This window comes from Miscanthus floridulus, chromosome 9, assembly GCF_019320115.1.
Source record: "Miscanthus floridulus cultivar M001 chromosome 9, ASM1932011v1, whole genome shotgun sequence".
In the NCBI taxonomy this organism is placed as follows: Eukaryota; Viridiplantae; Streptophyta; class Magnoliopsida; order Poales; family Poaceae; genus Miscanthus; species Miscanthus floridulus.
Window position 1 is genome coordinate 47,042,678 of NC_089588.1, and position 15,763 is coordinate 47,058,440.

A 15,763-nucleotide genomic window follows, 5' to 3' on the forward strand; every position below is an offset into this window, starting at 1 on the left:
TAACGTACCATGTGTGAACAACTGTTGGACTTCGGCTCCAGAGTGATTTGCAGCCAACGGCGCGGCGGGACTTCCTCTCGCCCACAAGCTCGCCTACGGACGTGGAGAAATTCTACGAAAAAAAAGAGAGTCTATAAATACTTGAACTTAGGACCTCTTGCATGACAGAAGCGATCCTTTACAGCTACTCACTCCATCCAAAAAAGAATGTAATTATGAGAATCGTGCTGGACAAATGTACTAAAGTTTGACCAAGTTTATAGTGATTAGTATTAATATTTATGTCCCAACTAAAATTTATTATGAAAATATATTCCATCATTAATCTATTGATACTTATTTTATATTATAAATGTTAGTATTTTTTTTAGAACATTGGTCAAAGTCGAAATCGGTTGACTCCTTGAGAAGCGAGAATTGCATTTTTTTTAGGACAGAAGGAGTAAGCTAGGATGACACTTGGGTTGATGTATTTTTTTCTTTGTTTATCTTAATATAATAATAATACAGATATGTCGGGACTTAGGCTGGGCAAATTATGCTTATGGGCGGGGCGGTCCGTTAGCCCAGTGCGGCCTGTTCCAGCACAAAAACTGATACGTGGATTTTGAAATTGAAAACAAAAAAGTCTTAATATAATAACAATACAGATATGCCAGAACTTAAGCTGGGCGCATTGGGTGTGTTTGGTTTTCTGGCTAACTTCTAGCCTAGCTAGAATCCTAGCTTGGGCAGCTTCAGCCTGTGCCCACCAAGACAACGGACGGCCGATGCAATAGCGAACTCTTACATCGGTCACGACAAACCGATGCGACAAGGCTATTGTATCTAGAGCTATTGCATCGGCTCGCATCAAACAAAAAAATTGATGCGATACCAAGCTATCGCATCCATTTTGGCCCTATTACATAAAAAAATTGCCGGTGCAACAGAGTAAAAAATTAGTAGTGAACCTCTCTCCTTCTGCTAGAAGCTTGGACCACCGTCATAGTGTGTGTTTGGTCACATTTGTCATGTTGGTTGCTTCGTTGTGGGCCCATGAATCCGTGTGCTCATCCTCTTAGCCAACGAGAGAAGAGGAGCTTTGGATCCAAGGGTGGAGATTGTCTCTGAAGTGTGTGGAAGGATCATGGGAGGCTTGAGAGGGGCTGATGGGCACCATGGGCAGGTCGCCCAGACGCCTATGTGGGGCCTCTAGCCACCCAAAGTGTATGTTTTGCGTACCTACAAGCAAATAATGACATGTACATGTGGAACTAAGTTATTTGTACAAAAACCACTATGCCTTTGCTTGTTAGCTTCCAAAAAGATGTTTTTTTGACGGTTTTGTGTATGCAAAAGTATGGTGAATTTACCGTTAACAAGGCCTAGAGGCCACGCAAGATAATTGCCTTGCTTAATGAACTCAATCATGTTTTAGAGGTATATATCATCTCCTAACAAATCAATCTAGATCCTGAGTTTAAGGGAATAAAAAGGGAAATATCTTATCTCACCGCCCCTATGCTGGTGCAGCTCCTAGCCACTGGCCGGACCCTAGCGCTGGTAAGTCACGCCGGTCATAGTAGTTACTCTTTGCGAGTCTCCCACGAGGATGAGTACAAAGTCCCTCACAAGCCAAGGATCGGAGCCCCCACACAATCTCCAAGTGGTACAACCATCAAGAATCATATTAATCCATAATCATTAAGCACTCTAAAAAGAAGAAAGATAATTTTCATTCACAATTTAACCAAAGGAACAAGCTAGGAAATTAAATGGTTGCTAGTTACCAACCTTAGAATAGGGTGGTGTTCATCCTTTGAAAATTGAGTGCCTCCATGACCAACGTGGTGAAGAACAGTTGCGAAAATGGTGGAAGTCGCGGGTCAAGAAGTTGGGGGAGAAGAAGAGGAGAGAAAAAAGGGTTTTGTTCCAGCCGATTACCACCGCCGGATCAAATAGACTACCAACGATGATACCCGTTTTCACCGTCGGATCGTAGCAGGTGGAGTTTAGTGCCCAAACAAACTAGATGTAAAATCCCTATCACCACCGGTTCGACAGACAATGCGGTGGTTAGAACCGTGATTTTCACCACCATATCATATTGTGAGCGGACGGTGATACTGATTTTCACCACCGCTGGCCTCTAATGTGCATTGTGTCCTACTTTCAAACCTGCGGTGAAACTACTTATCATCAGTGGTTTGTAGGTGCATTGTGCATTGGGTGACTAACAGCGGTGCTAAATGTTTTCACCACCGGTTCGGCATATGATCCAGCTACAAAGACCTGCACAGTTTTCGCCACCGGATCATACACTGAACCGGCAGTGAAAACATTTATCACCGCCGGTTACTCATGCTACTGCGCTCCCTCTGCCTCTGAACCGGCGGTGAAATGCATCACCGCTGATTCTCACATAAACGGCGGTGAAAGTCCAGGCGGTGATCAAACTTTCTGTATTAGTGTTACATTCGTAAACTACACAACATTGGACCTCAGTAAAAGGATATTGCGGTACCTCAGTTATACCTTATGTTTTGGACTAAGAATCAAGTGTTCCAGGTCAACTCTTGTTAGTGCTTACTCAGATACAGATTGTGCTAGGTGCACTGACAATAGAAAGTCTATTGGTGGTTTTTTCATATTTTTGGGATTAAATCTTATTTCCTGGACTGCACAAAAACAACCCACCGTATGGCAGTCAAGTACCAAAGCCGAGTACAAGGCCATAGCTAATGCTACAGCTGAAGTTATGTGGGTACAAACCTTGCTTAGTGAGCTAGAATTCAGGGTCTTAAAGCTGCGCGCCAATGGTATGATAATATTGGTTGCCACTTATCTACCAGTCTTTCATGCTATAATAAAGTATATTGAAGTTGATTATCACTTTGTCCAAGAAAGAGTAGCAAGCAAATTACTGGAGATTAAACTTATATCCTCTGCTGATCAGATTGCTAATGGTTTTACTAAACCTTTGTCAATTCAATTGTTAGAACAAATTAGAAGCAATCTTGATTTAGGACTAAATGACGGGTGCTGTTCATTTATACCTTATGTGTGTTGTCAAGGGAACCCAAATACCTCACCTCCTTGAGTTTTCCTACAGAGAGAGTCTTTAGGCATGTAAACAGAAAGTATCTTTTCCTTAGCACAATCCGAGATTGATTGATATTGTGCCTAGTCACATAAAGTAAATATCAATGTTGTATCAATCTTCTATTTGTATAGGATAGACAGATCAATCAATCTCTGGTTATGTGTTGCCATGTAGTGCCACATCGAAGGCTTTTCTTGACAATAAATAAACTCACACGGCCTCCCAAGGGAGGTGAGAAGACTTACACTTATGCAGAAGCCTAACATATATACACTTACAACGTATTTGCATCAGAGTAAACAAAATCGAGTCTATTTAGCATATATGTTCACTCCTTATTTTTCTCCACCTATGCACAGATTTTGACATTGAAGAAGCAACGATTATAATTACATTATCATGAACCCAGATGTTTCAGTTCAAATGCCTGGAGTAGGATGAAAAAGGAAGTGGGAAGGTATAAATGAACAGCACCAGTAATTTAGTCCTGGTCCTGCAGAAGCCTGAATCAGCAGACTGATCGTCGGCTCGTCATGACCTCAGTGTCCATCAGGATGGACATGGATCAAAACAGGTTTCATACGATGCTTGTTGAGTTGATTCTCCATGCCTGCCTTATGTGTGTTGTCAAGGGAACCTAAATACCTCACCTCCTTGAGTTTTCCTACAGAGAGAGTCTTTAGCTCAGCGAATTTCAACGCTGACCCAACACTGCATGTACCTATCAGAAGCTCAAGATTTTCCATTGCATGTGATCCGAAGGTGACAGTTAAATTGGAGCTGCAAGAAATCTCGAGGATCTTAACCTTTCGATAACAGCGATCATGCACACCATCCACCAAGACACGAAAATCAAGATTACCGTCACCATCTTGAAGCGGTTTGGCACAGAGACGCAGGATACGCAGTTCTTTAATTTCCCCCAGGACTCTGAGGACATTATTTACTTCAACTTGTACAGACATGGTTACCTCCAGTTCCAATTCCAACTTTGTGAGTTTGGGAAGATCTTTGATCCATGCCGGCACTGATCTTATGGGACCATATAGCTTAAGGCTCTGAAGTTTCTCGAGAGGCTTCGCCTGAGCCTGAGTCAGGAACATGTCCTCCGAAAAATGTTCATTATTGCCCATGTTGAGCCACACTGACAAGGATTCCAAATGAACATGGTCTGAGATGGCAGAACAGAACTCATTGCTGTTTTTCTTGTTGACGCCAGTCACTTCGAGCTTGTGCAATTGGGTGAGCTTCTTGAGCTCTTTCAGGATGGCCTTGCCCCCTGAAAAACCAATGTTGACAGCACCAAGAGTGTGCAAGGCTGTAAGTTTCTCAATCCCTGCTGGCACCTCAACACCACCTACAGGACAACCTCTGCAGCAGCTAGGCAACCAAGACAAATGAGAACATGGTACTGATGCTTCCTTAGCTGTGCCAGCACGGATGTACTGCAGCTTGGTAAGCTTGGTAATGAATGGCGGCAAAGTGGCTATGGAGGTGCCCCTGACATCCAGAGTTTCAAGCTGCCTCAGCCCAGCAAATGAACTTGGCAGACAGCAGATCTCTCTTCTTCCTCTAAGAGAGAGGAACTTGAGGCGAGGAAGCACCTTCAGCATCTGCCCGAGGTATTTATATGTCACACCTGTTGCATTCTCGAGATCAAGCACCCGGAGCACCCTCATAGTTTCATTGATGAAGAAGGGCTTCCACTCTCCAAACACAGTGAGGGAGCGCAGCCTTGAGAAGTCAATACTACTGAACACAATCTTGTCTCTGTCCCAGCTATCCTTTATGACCAGGTGCCGTCCTGTGCGCTGACTGGTCAATGTGCACCTACCCTCCAGTTCGAAGACAAGTTCCTCATCCTTTCGCCTTGATATGATGTACTCACGGAAGAAGCCGTTGACCTTGCACAAGACCATTCTTGTATCTGCAGTGGTGACTGAATGTGGTGCCTGCTGGATGATACTCAGATCAAGGAGCATCAAGAAGAATTTCTCCCCATTCTCTTCAGCTGACTGGCTGGACGTGCCCCTTGAGTAGCCCTCTGCGATCCACCGCCTCACTAGACGCCTCCGGCGAATGCTTTGGCCTTGCGGAAAAATGGACAGGTAGAGGATACATGGCTTGAGGTAATATGGGCAAGTACGGAAGTAGGAATGCATCCAACCAAATAGTCCACGCAAGTTATCAAATTCTGGTTTAGTCTCCATATCATGCATAAATCTGTCACTCAGATTGACCGCACTGTTCATCAAGCTGACTGACATGGGTGCCAAAAAGTCGGCTACAGCAACTATTAGTTTGGGAAGTCCCCCACACTTTGAAATAAGTTTTCGCAGCTCTGGACCTTCAGAGTTCCTTAAAGCAGACGGATCTGGAAATATGCGTACCTATATTATTGAAAAGAAGTTACATTAGTAGTATTAATTATACTATGAATCACCAATTAGCTATCAAATATAAAATTCATGCATTGGAAAAAGGAAACAATTACATGTGCATAAGGATATGTTTGTTTTAACTTTAAATCTGTGGATTGCAGCTTCTTGTTGTTTGTGATAATCTGTGTAATTTGTTATTTTTTTAAAAAAGAATGAAATATTATGACATATCTATATAGAATGTATGATAATTAGTATACTATTGTATGTTTATAAAACCAATACTACTACAGATATAGTTTTCCCAGATTAAATTCTATATTACAGGTCATGGGATTACTGAGATTTTCATGATACCATTTGGATATTGAGTTTTGTTAAGTATTCTAAAGCACATTTTGTGAAGACTTGGATAAGATGATTCTGTGTCTTTTTAGGAAGTTGGGATCGAGCATAGAAAAAAAATAAGAGTTTAGATAAAACTACTTGGATCCAAAAATTGTCCCCCCCCCCCCCCCCCCCCCCCCCCCAATTTTTTATGTAAACATAGTTTAATCTCCTCGAGTTCCAGGGGAGGGGTGGCTAGAGTGCGAAAAGAAATCATACAACAATTTTTCATGTTTTGCACTAGCATTTGCACATCAAGATGTATCTGATAAAATTAGATTTCATGAGACAGAGGAATAGGCAAAGTATCTTGCAAGAAAGCAAACCTCCTTTTTGAAGAGATCACGTGCTTCATCGTCTTCTAGACTTTTGACATTGTACATAGCCTCTTCTCGATTTGCACAACAGTGAGTGCCTATGCTTGCTTCTGTTGTAATCACAATGATAGTACTTCTAGGATGAGTAGATACCAAGGAATGTCGTATTAGATCCCACTCTTCTGTGGATTCCAAACCATCTATAACGACAAGGCAGCGATGATTCTCCAGAAGCTGATGACACTCTTGAATGGGATTGGTGATTCCATTTTGCTGAGGAGAATCTGACTGAAGTTCTGAAAGTAAGCTCCAAGCGAAGTTTGCTAAATTGAATGGATGTGATACATCCACCCAACCGTACATGGTAAACATTCTGTTCCCACTGCGCATTGTGTCATAGTATAAGTTCCTCACTAGAGCTGATTTCCCAACACCAGCTATCCCCCACACTGATACCACTGCAAAACCCTTCATCCGCGCATTGGCTATATAGCCACGAAGATCTTCCATTTGTGATTGGCGTACACCAACTAGGGGGAATCGGTCCATCCACATATCAGCATTGTTTTTTGAGGTGGGGATGCTGGCATACAAGGCGTAGCCACCCTTGTGTCTGACTTCATTCGTTGATGATGATGCCTCATTATGGTTGGGGATCACCATAGTGATTTGCTTGTTTTTATCTCGGTCGTTGCCTTGAGGACCCTGTAAACACAAAATTTAAGAAAAATACGTCATTAGCGGTGGTTCAGATTGGCTGTCTTTAACTCTATCCTTTCGTAACAATGTCATGCGTGATAATTTTCTAATGCTGTTGTGGAGAGTCCAGCATACAACTCAAACATAAAGGTAAACAAATGCCTATTGAGGGTATGCTCGTTTCCTGATGAGTTATAAGGCCTAATGGTTACAAATCCGACAATAGCAATAGCTTGTGGATAACAACGGCAAACAAATAGTTAAAAAAAGAGAGATTGGGCCGAAAAAGTTGTTTATAACTGGAAACGACCTCATCTTAGTAGGGTTAAAGTTTATGTTGATGTATTTTTTTACAAGGAAACTAACATAGAAGGCCTTAGCATAATAGCAAGAGATGAAAAAGGAAATCAATGTTGATGCATCTTTTTACAAGGAAACTAACATAGAAGGACTTGGCATATAGCAAGAGGTGAAAAGGAAATGCGTTGTTATAGTTATAGTGCATAGCAGATCCGGGCCAGCTTGCTATATCCATGAGCTGGCTCCTTCCTAGGCCTAGGTCCATCGGAGCCCACACAAAAACTAAGGCTCGGGCTTAATAACTCAACCCAAAAGACTAACCTGACAGGTGAGGACTACCCACGCCTTATATGTTGTGCTCCTCCACCATCAACTTCTAATATGGGACTAAACAATGTCCCTTGTCACACATCGGGCCCAACTCTTCACATAACATACACCTAGTGTGACCTCCGGAAGATGTTATCTAGGCCTTGTCACACATCGGGCCCAACTCTTCACATAACACACACCTCGTGTGACCTCCGGAAGATGTTATCTAGGCCTCGAGTCTAATGCTCATGGTGAGCTAGCGCCCCTCTAACCCCGGCCCAAGTCCACCAGAGCCCAAAAATACAAAGCCTCGGGCCTAACTCGACCCAACTGACTAGCCTGATAGGTGCGGATTGCCTCCGCCTTATATGTTGTTCCCCCCACCATCAACTTCCGATGTGGAACTAAACCTAACATGTGCTACTGGCTTGGTCACATGTTCAACATGACTATTTTGATGCAAAGGAGGCTAGATTGCTTGTGTGTAGAGAGGTTCTCCTTTTGGCTAGAGGCTCTCCTTTTGACTATGTAATGAAAACCTCACCTAGTCTTGTTATACAGTTTATAAGAGAGGCTCTCCTTTTGGCTAGAGGCTCTCCTTTTGACTATGTAATGAAAACCTCACCTAGTCTTGTTATATAGTTTATAAGCTAAGGCACTGAATTCAAGAAGTAATAACAGATCCCGCCTAGTCCTACGGGTAAAGGAAATACGAACATTTGTGGGTGGCCTTCAGGCGGCTGAGTTTGGTTACATAAAGAGAGCTCAAAATATGATTGCTGATTTCTAGCAAAGTCATGCTTATATGTTTTTTAATCAACGTTGTGGCTACAACATGTACTTGACTTTATGCATGTTTAGTAGCAACTAATAATGTAACACTTCCTGATTAATAGATCTTAGCCTTTTCTCTCAAGAAAAAAGAGAGAGACGTGTGGACTAGGTAGGAGGCACTAATTTAATGCGGAATAAGCATGCAGTGGAGGAATGACACTGTAACTAAAGGTCTATTTGCATACATTGATCTAATTTTTTTACTCCCTCAAATATATAATGGATTTGAGTTTGTTCTTAGTCAAACCACCATAAGTTTGACAAAGTTTATAGAGAAAAATATTAACATTTAAGGCATCGAAGAGGTAAACTATAAAAATAAATTTGTTAATGTATCTTATAATGCTCATTTGTTCTAAAAACTTGGTTATTTTAAATTTTCTTTCATAATAAGAAAGGTAGGTAATCTAGATACAAATTTATGAGTTTACTTTATGTATTTTCTATAGTAGTAGAGATGTGTAACTTTTATAAGCAAAATATAGAATCTAATCTCACCATTCCAAATTATAAGACGACGACGACAACAACAACAACAAAGCCTTTAAGTCCCCAACAAGTTGGGGTAGGCTAGATTTGAAACCCAACAGAAGCAATCAAGGTTCAGGCACGTGAATAGCTGTCTTCCAAGCCCTCCTATCTAAGGCTAAGTCTTTGGGTATATTCCATCCTTTCAAGTCTCCTTTTATTGCCTCTACCCAAGTCAACTTCGGTCTTCCTCTGCCTCTCTTCACGTTACTATCCTGACTTAGGATTCCACTACTCACCGGTGCATCTGGAGGTCTCCGTTGCACATGTCCAAACCATCTCAACCGGTGTTGGACAAGCTTTTCTTCAATTGGCGCTACCCCTAATCTCTCACGTATATCATCGTTCCGAACTCGATCCCTTCTTGTATGACCGCAAATCCAACGCAACATACGCATTTCCGCGACACTTAGCTGTTGAATATGTCGTCTTTTCGTAGGCTAATATTCTGCACCATACAACATAGCAGGTCTAATCGCCGTCCTATAAAACTTGTCTTTTAACTTCTGTGGTACCCTTTTGTCATATAGGACACCAGACGCTTGCCACCACTTCATCCACCCTGCTCTGATTCTATGGCTAACATCTTCATCAATATCCCCGTTCCTCTGTAGCATTGATCCTAAATATCGAAAGGTATCCTTCCTAGGCACTACTGGACCTTCCAAACTAACATCTTTCTCCTCCCGAGTAGTAGTGCCGAAGTCACATCTCATATACTCAGTTTTAGTTCTACTAAGTCTAAAACCTTTGGACTCCAAAGTCTCCCGCCATAACTCCAGTTTCTGATTCACTCCTGTCTGGCTTTCATCAACTAGCACTACATCGTCCGTGAAAAGCATACACCAAGGGATGTCCCCTTTATGTCCCTTGTGACCTCATCCATCACTAAAGCAAACAAATAAGGGCTCAAAGCTGACCCTTGATGTAGTCCTATCCTAATCGGGAAGTCATCCGTATCTCCATCACTTGTTCGAACTCTAGTCACAACATTGCTGTACATGTCCTTAATGAGCCCAACGTACTTCGTTGGGACTTTATGTTTATCCAAAGCCCACCACATAACATTCCTTGGTATTTTATCATAAGCCTTCTCCAAGTCAATAAAAACCATGTGTAGGTCCTTCTTCTTCTCCCTATACCGCTCCATAACTTGTCTTATTAAGAAAATAGCTTCCATGGTTGACCTTCCGGGCATGAAACCAAATTGGTTTATAGAGACCTGCGTTATTGCTCTCAAGCGATGATCGATAACTCTCTCCCATAGCTTCCTAGTATGGCTCATCAACTTAATTCCCCGGTAATTTGTACAACTTTGAATATCCCCTTTATTCTTGTAGATCGGTACCAATATACTTCTCCTCCACTCATCAGGCATCTTGTTCGATCGAAAAATATGGTTGAACAGCTTGGTTAACCATACTACAACTATGTCCCCGAGGCATCTCCACACCTCGATTGGGATACCATCCGGTCCCATCGCCTTACATCCTTTCATCCTTTTCAACGCCTCTCTGACCTCAGATTCTTGGATTCTCCGCACAAAGCGCCTATTGGTGTCATCAAAAGAGTCATCTAACTGAAAGGTTATGTCCATATTCTCACCATTGAACAATTTGTCAAAATCCTCTTGCCATCGATGTCGGATCTCATCCTCCTTTACCAAGAGATGCTCCCTTTCATCCTTAATGCACTTAACTTGGTTGAAGTCCCGTGTCTTTCTCTCACGAACCCTAACCATCCTATAAATGTCCTTCTCTCCTTCCTTCGTACTCAAATGTTGGTAAAGATCCTCGTACGCTCTACCCTTTGCCACACTTACAGCTCGCTTTGCAGTCTTCTTTGCCACCTTATACTTCTCTATGTTGTCCACACTCCCGTCATGGTACAAGCGTCTATAGCATTCTTTCTTCTCCTTAATAGCCCTTTGGACTTCCTCGTTCCACCACCAAGTATCTTTAGCCTCGCGTCCCCTTCCTTTGGTTACTCCACACACCTCTGAGGCTACCTTCCGAATGTTGGTTGCCATCTTGTCCCACATATTGTTTATGTCGTCTTCTTCCTTACAAGAGCCCTCTTTGATAACCCTTTCCCTAAATACCTCTGACGTCTCCCCTTTCAGTTTCCACCATTTTGTTCTTTCAATCTTAGCTTGTTTATCCCTACGGGCACGCATCTGAAAACGAAAATCTGCCACCAAAAGCTTATGTTGAGAAACAACACACTCCCCTGGTATCACCTTGCAATCAAAGCATGCTCGTTTGTCCTTTCTTCTTGCGAGGACAAAGTCAATCTGGCTACAGTGTTGTCCGCTACTGAAGGTCACTAGATGAGATTCTCTCTTTCTAAAGAAAGTGTTGGCTATCATCAGGTCAAAAGCTACCGTGAAGTCCAGAACTTCCTCCCCCTCCTGATTCCTACTACCATACCCAAAACTTCCATGAACTGCCTCGAAACCTGCGCTTGTAGTACCTACATGCCCATTAAGATCTCCTCCTATAAAAAGCTTCTCACTACTAGGTATAGCTCTAACCAGGCCATCTAAGTCTTTCCAGAACTGTCTCTTAGCACTCTCGTCGAGGCCTACTTGGAGGGCATACGCACTAATTACGTTCAAGACCATATCACCAACGACAAGCTTGACTAAGATAATCCTATCTCCTTGCCTTCTCACTCCCACCACACTATTCTTGAGGCTCTTATCAATCAAAACTCCTACTCCATTTCTATTCGCGACTGTCCCTATGTACCAAAGCTTGAAACCTGTATTGTCCACCTCCTTCGCCTTCTGACCCTTCCATTTAGTCTCTTGAATGCATAATATATTTACACGCCTCCTAGTCGCGGTATCAACTAATTCTCTTAACTTACCTGTAAGTGACCCTACATTCCAACTACCTAAACGGATCCTAGTTGGTTCGACTAGCTTCCTTACCCTTCGCACCCGTCGACTCTGATGCGAAGACCCTTGCTCATTTTTCACTACACCCGGACGCCGATGTAGCGCGCCACTAAGGAAGCGACGACCCGATCCTTGGTTACTTGACACCATGCCCAGATCACGACACGGCGCGTCACGGGGGTGACGACCCGGCCCTTGCCCATTTAACACCATACCCGGGTTCCGATATGGCGCGTTGCTAAGAGGGTTACGCCCCAACGATTTTCTTTCGGGTTTCATCTCCATTTAAGTGGCTAAGTTTTTACATTGGCTCGCCACGCCTAACACAACCCTCCTCTTTTATCAGGGCTTGGGACCTGCTATGCTAGGACACCAAAGGCGCCCCACCATAGGCGGAGTTATTCCAAATTATAAGACGTTTTGACTTGACACAACTTTTGTTATGCATTTAGATATACATTATATCTAGATGTATAGTAAAAGTAAATAAAGTATATAGAAAAGGCAAAGCGTCTTATAATTTGGAATAGCGGAAGTACCAAATTAAAAACCAGATATTTCTGATTATTGTGAGAGTCCTCAGATTTTTCACTTTTTTCCTAACATTTATTGTGATGATAAACCTGAAATTTTTTTGAGACCTCTGCTTAGTAATACTTCCTCCGTTCCAAATTATAAGTCACTTTGACTTTTTTGATTCATTCATTTTGTTATGTATCTAGACATATTATTTATTTAGATGCATAGCAAAATGAATGTAACAAAAAAAGTCAAAACGACTTATAATTTAGAACGGAGAGAGTAGTAAGATACTAAGATAAGATTAAATTCGTTGTTCTCCATAAAACTGTTCGGTTGTGTTTCAGCTGTCTTACCTCCCGCAAGAAACATACCGAGTATTCGGCTGAGAACTGCTTGTGCTCCAATGCTTGCCATGGATCTCCGACAAACAGCCTCGCGATTTCAGATTGAGTCGTAGAGATGATGATCCAACTGTTATTTTTCCGGTCAGGTAGGTAAGCTCTGACAGTGTTCCAGTCTACCACAGTGGAAATGTTTTCCAGTACAACCAGGTACCTCCCCTTCATTTTCTTCTTCAACTCTTGAATAAGTTTGTCTTCTGGCAACGCCTCCAATCTGTTCAGCGTATCTACGTCTACACTCAATTTCTTTTGTAGGCAAGAGTTTTTGTGGAATTGAATCAGCAAACTCCGCTGGAACTCGAGGGGATTAAAAGGATGCATCAGCTTTGCCCAGCCACGGCATTCGAAGTTTTCGCATATTTCTGGTTCCCCATAGGCCTCCCTGACAACGGGTATGGTATCAGCATTGCCACCTGCTGCCCACAGTGACATCACTCCAAGGTCGCCGCCAGGTTTCTTGGTGATCAACAACTTGGTTAGATCTCCTAAGCCACCTTGCAACTTGGTTTTCTTGCTTCTATATCGGTCGTCCCCTTGAGAACCCTGACAATACGGAAAATTTGTGAGGTGATGGCTGATCAAAGAGACATGCAGAGACAATGCGAAGGCTTTCACTGATGAGCAACATTAGTAATCTGTTACTTGAGAACTACTAGTAGAACATTTTTAATCAAAGTACTTCCATATGAATTGGATAGTTTCTTTAGTTCTTTTTGGAACTTGGAAGCAAAAGATTAGAATATATAATCAACGAAAAGGAAACCACAGATGTCGAAAACAACAAGAGAAACAGGGATACTAAAGCCTTTTTTGTTTTTGCTGAAAATTACTCTGTATATTGTGATTCAGCAGGGATTACCTCCTGGAAGAAGACACATACGGAGTGTTCAGCAGATTTCTGTTTAAGCTCGAACATTTGCCACGGATCTCCCACACACAGCCTCGCCACTTCAGATTGCTGCGTAGAAATGATGATCCAACTGCCATTTTTGCCGTCAGGCAGGTAAGCTCTGACGGTGTCCCAATCTACCATGCTGGAGATGTTTTCCAGGACAACCAGGTACCTCTCCTGTTTCATTATCTTCATGAAGTCATGCACAAGTTCCCCTTCAGAGGCCGCCTCCAATCTCTGGAGGATATTAACATATTCGTCGGTCTCATTTTGTATGCAAGGCTTGGTGTGGAATTGAATCAGCAAACTCCGCTGGAACTCATGGGGACTGAAAGGATGCGTCAGCTTTGCCCAGCCACGGCATCCGAAGCTTCCACATATTTCTGGTTCCCCATAGGCCTCCCTGATAATGGGTGTGGTATCAGCAGCATTGCCACCTGCTGCCCACACCGAGATCACTCCAAGATCTCCACCAGGTTTCTTGGTGATCAGCAGCTTGGTCAGATCTCCTAATCCCCGCTGCCTCTTTGTGGTATCTCTTGCTTTGTTGAGCATGGCAAACGTTGTGGCACCGACAGAAGCACCACTAGGCACCAACTGTTGCTGCGTGACGGGCTTGGAACCTGAATCGCTGATGAGGTTGTAGCGCATGTTCCGAAGGCTCACCTCCTCAACCCTGCCCTTGAGCAGCTTTATCTCAGCGACCGCCTTGTCCAGCGGCAGCTGCGGCCTGATGAAGTGTGGGATGCAGCGGCAATACCAGTCTGGCGCCTTGTCAAGGTGGATCACATACTCGATGCAGTCCTCCACGTTGTAGGCGAGGTCACGGACCTGTCTGACCCAGGTCCTCACCACGCTGTTCCTGACGCGTTCCTCATCTGCGACATTGAGGAATGATTGCATCATCTGGAACTCACCGGTGATGAACGCCAGGTCGTTCTGCGTGCTCTGCCGCAGAGCTCCCTCCTCCTCGATCGCCGCCAGGGCCTTGGTCACAGCCCCCTCCACCACCGACTTGGCCAAGCTCACTGCAAGATCCGCCATTGCTCCTCCCCTGCCTCTCTCTCCTAGATACTCCAGCTTGTGTGTCTGTGGCAGTGTGGCTGCAGCTAGTGATTGGTGATGCTAATGCTCGGAGGAATTGTGCAACATCCACGCACCTTGAGATGGGAACAGATGGGGGATATCAGCTAGGCAAGAACATAGTCGACTGGGAGATTGGGACATTGCAAAGCAAGTCATGCACTCTTGCCTGGCCAGATCCGTGAGCTGAGTTGGTTCTCTGATATGTCTACTTAGCCGTTGACTATAAAAAAAACAGTCGCCCCCCTTGAGCCCTTCAACTCTCAGTTTCATACTATAGCAACACTAATTATTGGGTATGGAGGAAATTCCAGAATATGTGCAGTGGTGTTTCTGCAACTAAGCCGGCGTCAACATAGTCAAGAGAGCTTGGGGCATTGCAAAACATGTCGGGCCAGATCCATGAGACGAGAGGGATCTACCACGGTAGGTGGATGTTCGGATGACTAAAATTTATGAGGTATTATATAAAGGTATTGTATGAGGTGTTTGGATATTAATAAAAATATAAATTACAGAATTTATCGGTACTACACGAGACAAATTTATTAAGCATAATTAATCCATCATTAGCACATATTTACTGTAGCACCACATTGTTAAATCATGAACTAATTAAGTTTAAAAGATTCGTCTCACAAATTAGTCACAAACTATGCAATTAATTTCATAATTAGTCTATATTTAATATTTCATACATGTATCTAAATATTTGATGGGACAATGACTAAAATTTAGGAGGAGCAACCAAAAAACCCTAAATTACTTAGCAGTTGACTAGTAGTCGCCCCCCTTGCCCTTCAGGTTTCAAGTTTCACGAAACTTATTGGGTAGGGACTAGGCACTAGGGAGGACATTCAATCTATTATGCAGTGGTGTTTCTGCAACTATGTCGATATGTCATATACCTTAATGATGTAGACCTGTAACCTGTTTGGAAACAAGAATATTTCTTGTCAGGTGGAGAAAGATTGGTCGGTATTATGTGTTACCTCATGGAAAAAAAACATTTTCCTAATTAAAAGAATGCCACTATAAACAATCGTTTAAGTAGAGGTACAGTGTTGGATTGGGTCACCAAATAACTTCTCTTATTTCCTCAACAATCTCCTCGTTCAAA

General features: G+C 43.0%; 1 protein-coding gene across 2 annotated transcripts; it reads right to left on the reverse strand.

Annotated features, from left to right (window-relative positions):
* Positions 1 to 3,250: 3,250 nt before the first annotated feature.
* Positions 3,251 to 14,858, reverse strand: LOC136483688 (uncharacterized). 2 transcript variants are annotated; one of them, XM_066480827.1, is made up of 4 exons: positions 13,528 to 14,858; positions 12,639 to 13,211; positions 6,180 to 6,875; positions 3,251 to 5,475 (listed from the first exon to the last, which is right to left on the reverse strand). In XM_066480827.1, exons 1-4 carry the CDS (start codon positions 14,602 to 14,604, stop codon positions 3,625 to 3,627), a joined length of 4,197 nt encoding a protein of 1,398 aa, XP_066336924.1. In that variant the 5' UTR covers positions 14,605 to 14,858; the 3' UTR covers positions 3,251 to 3,624. The 2 variants fall into 2 exon arrangements, with proteins under 2 accessions (XP_066336924.1, XP_066336923.1); XM_066480826.1 differs by having other exon boundaries at positions 12,621 to 13,211.
* Between the last annotated feature and the right edge of the window lie 905 nt (positions 14,859 to 15,763).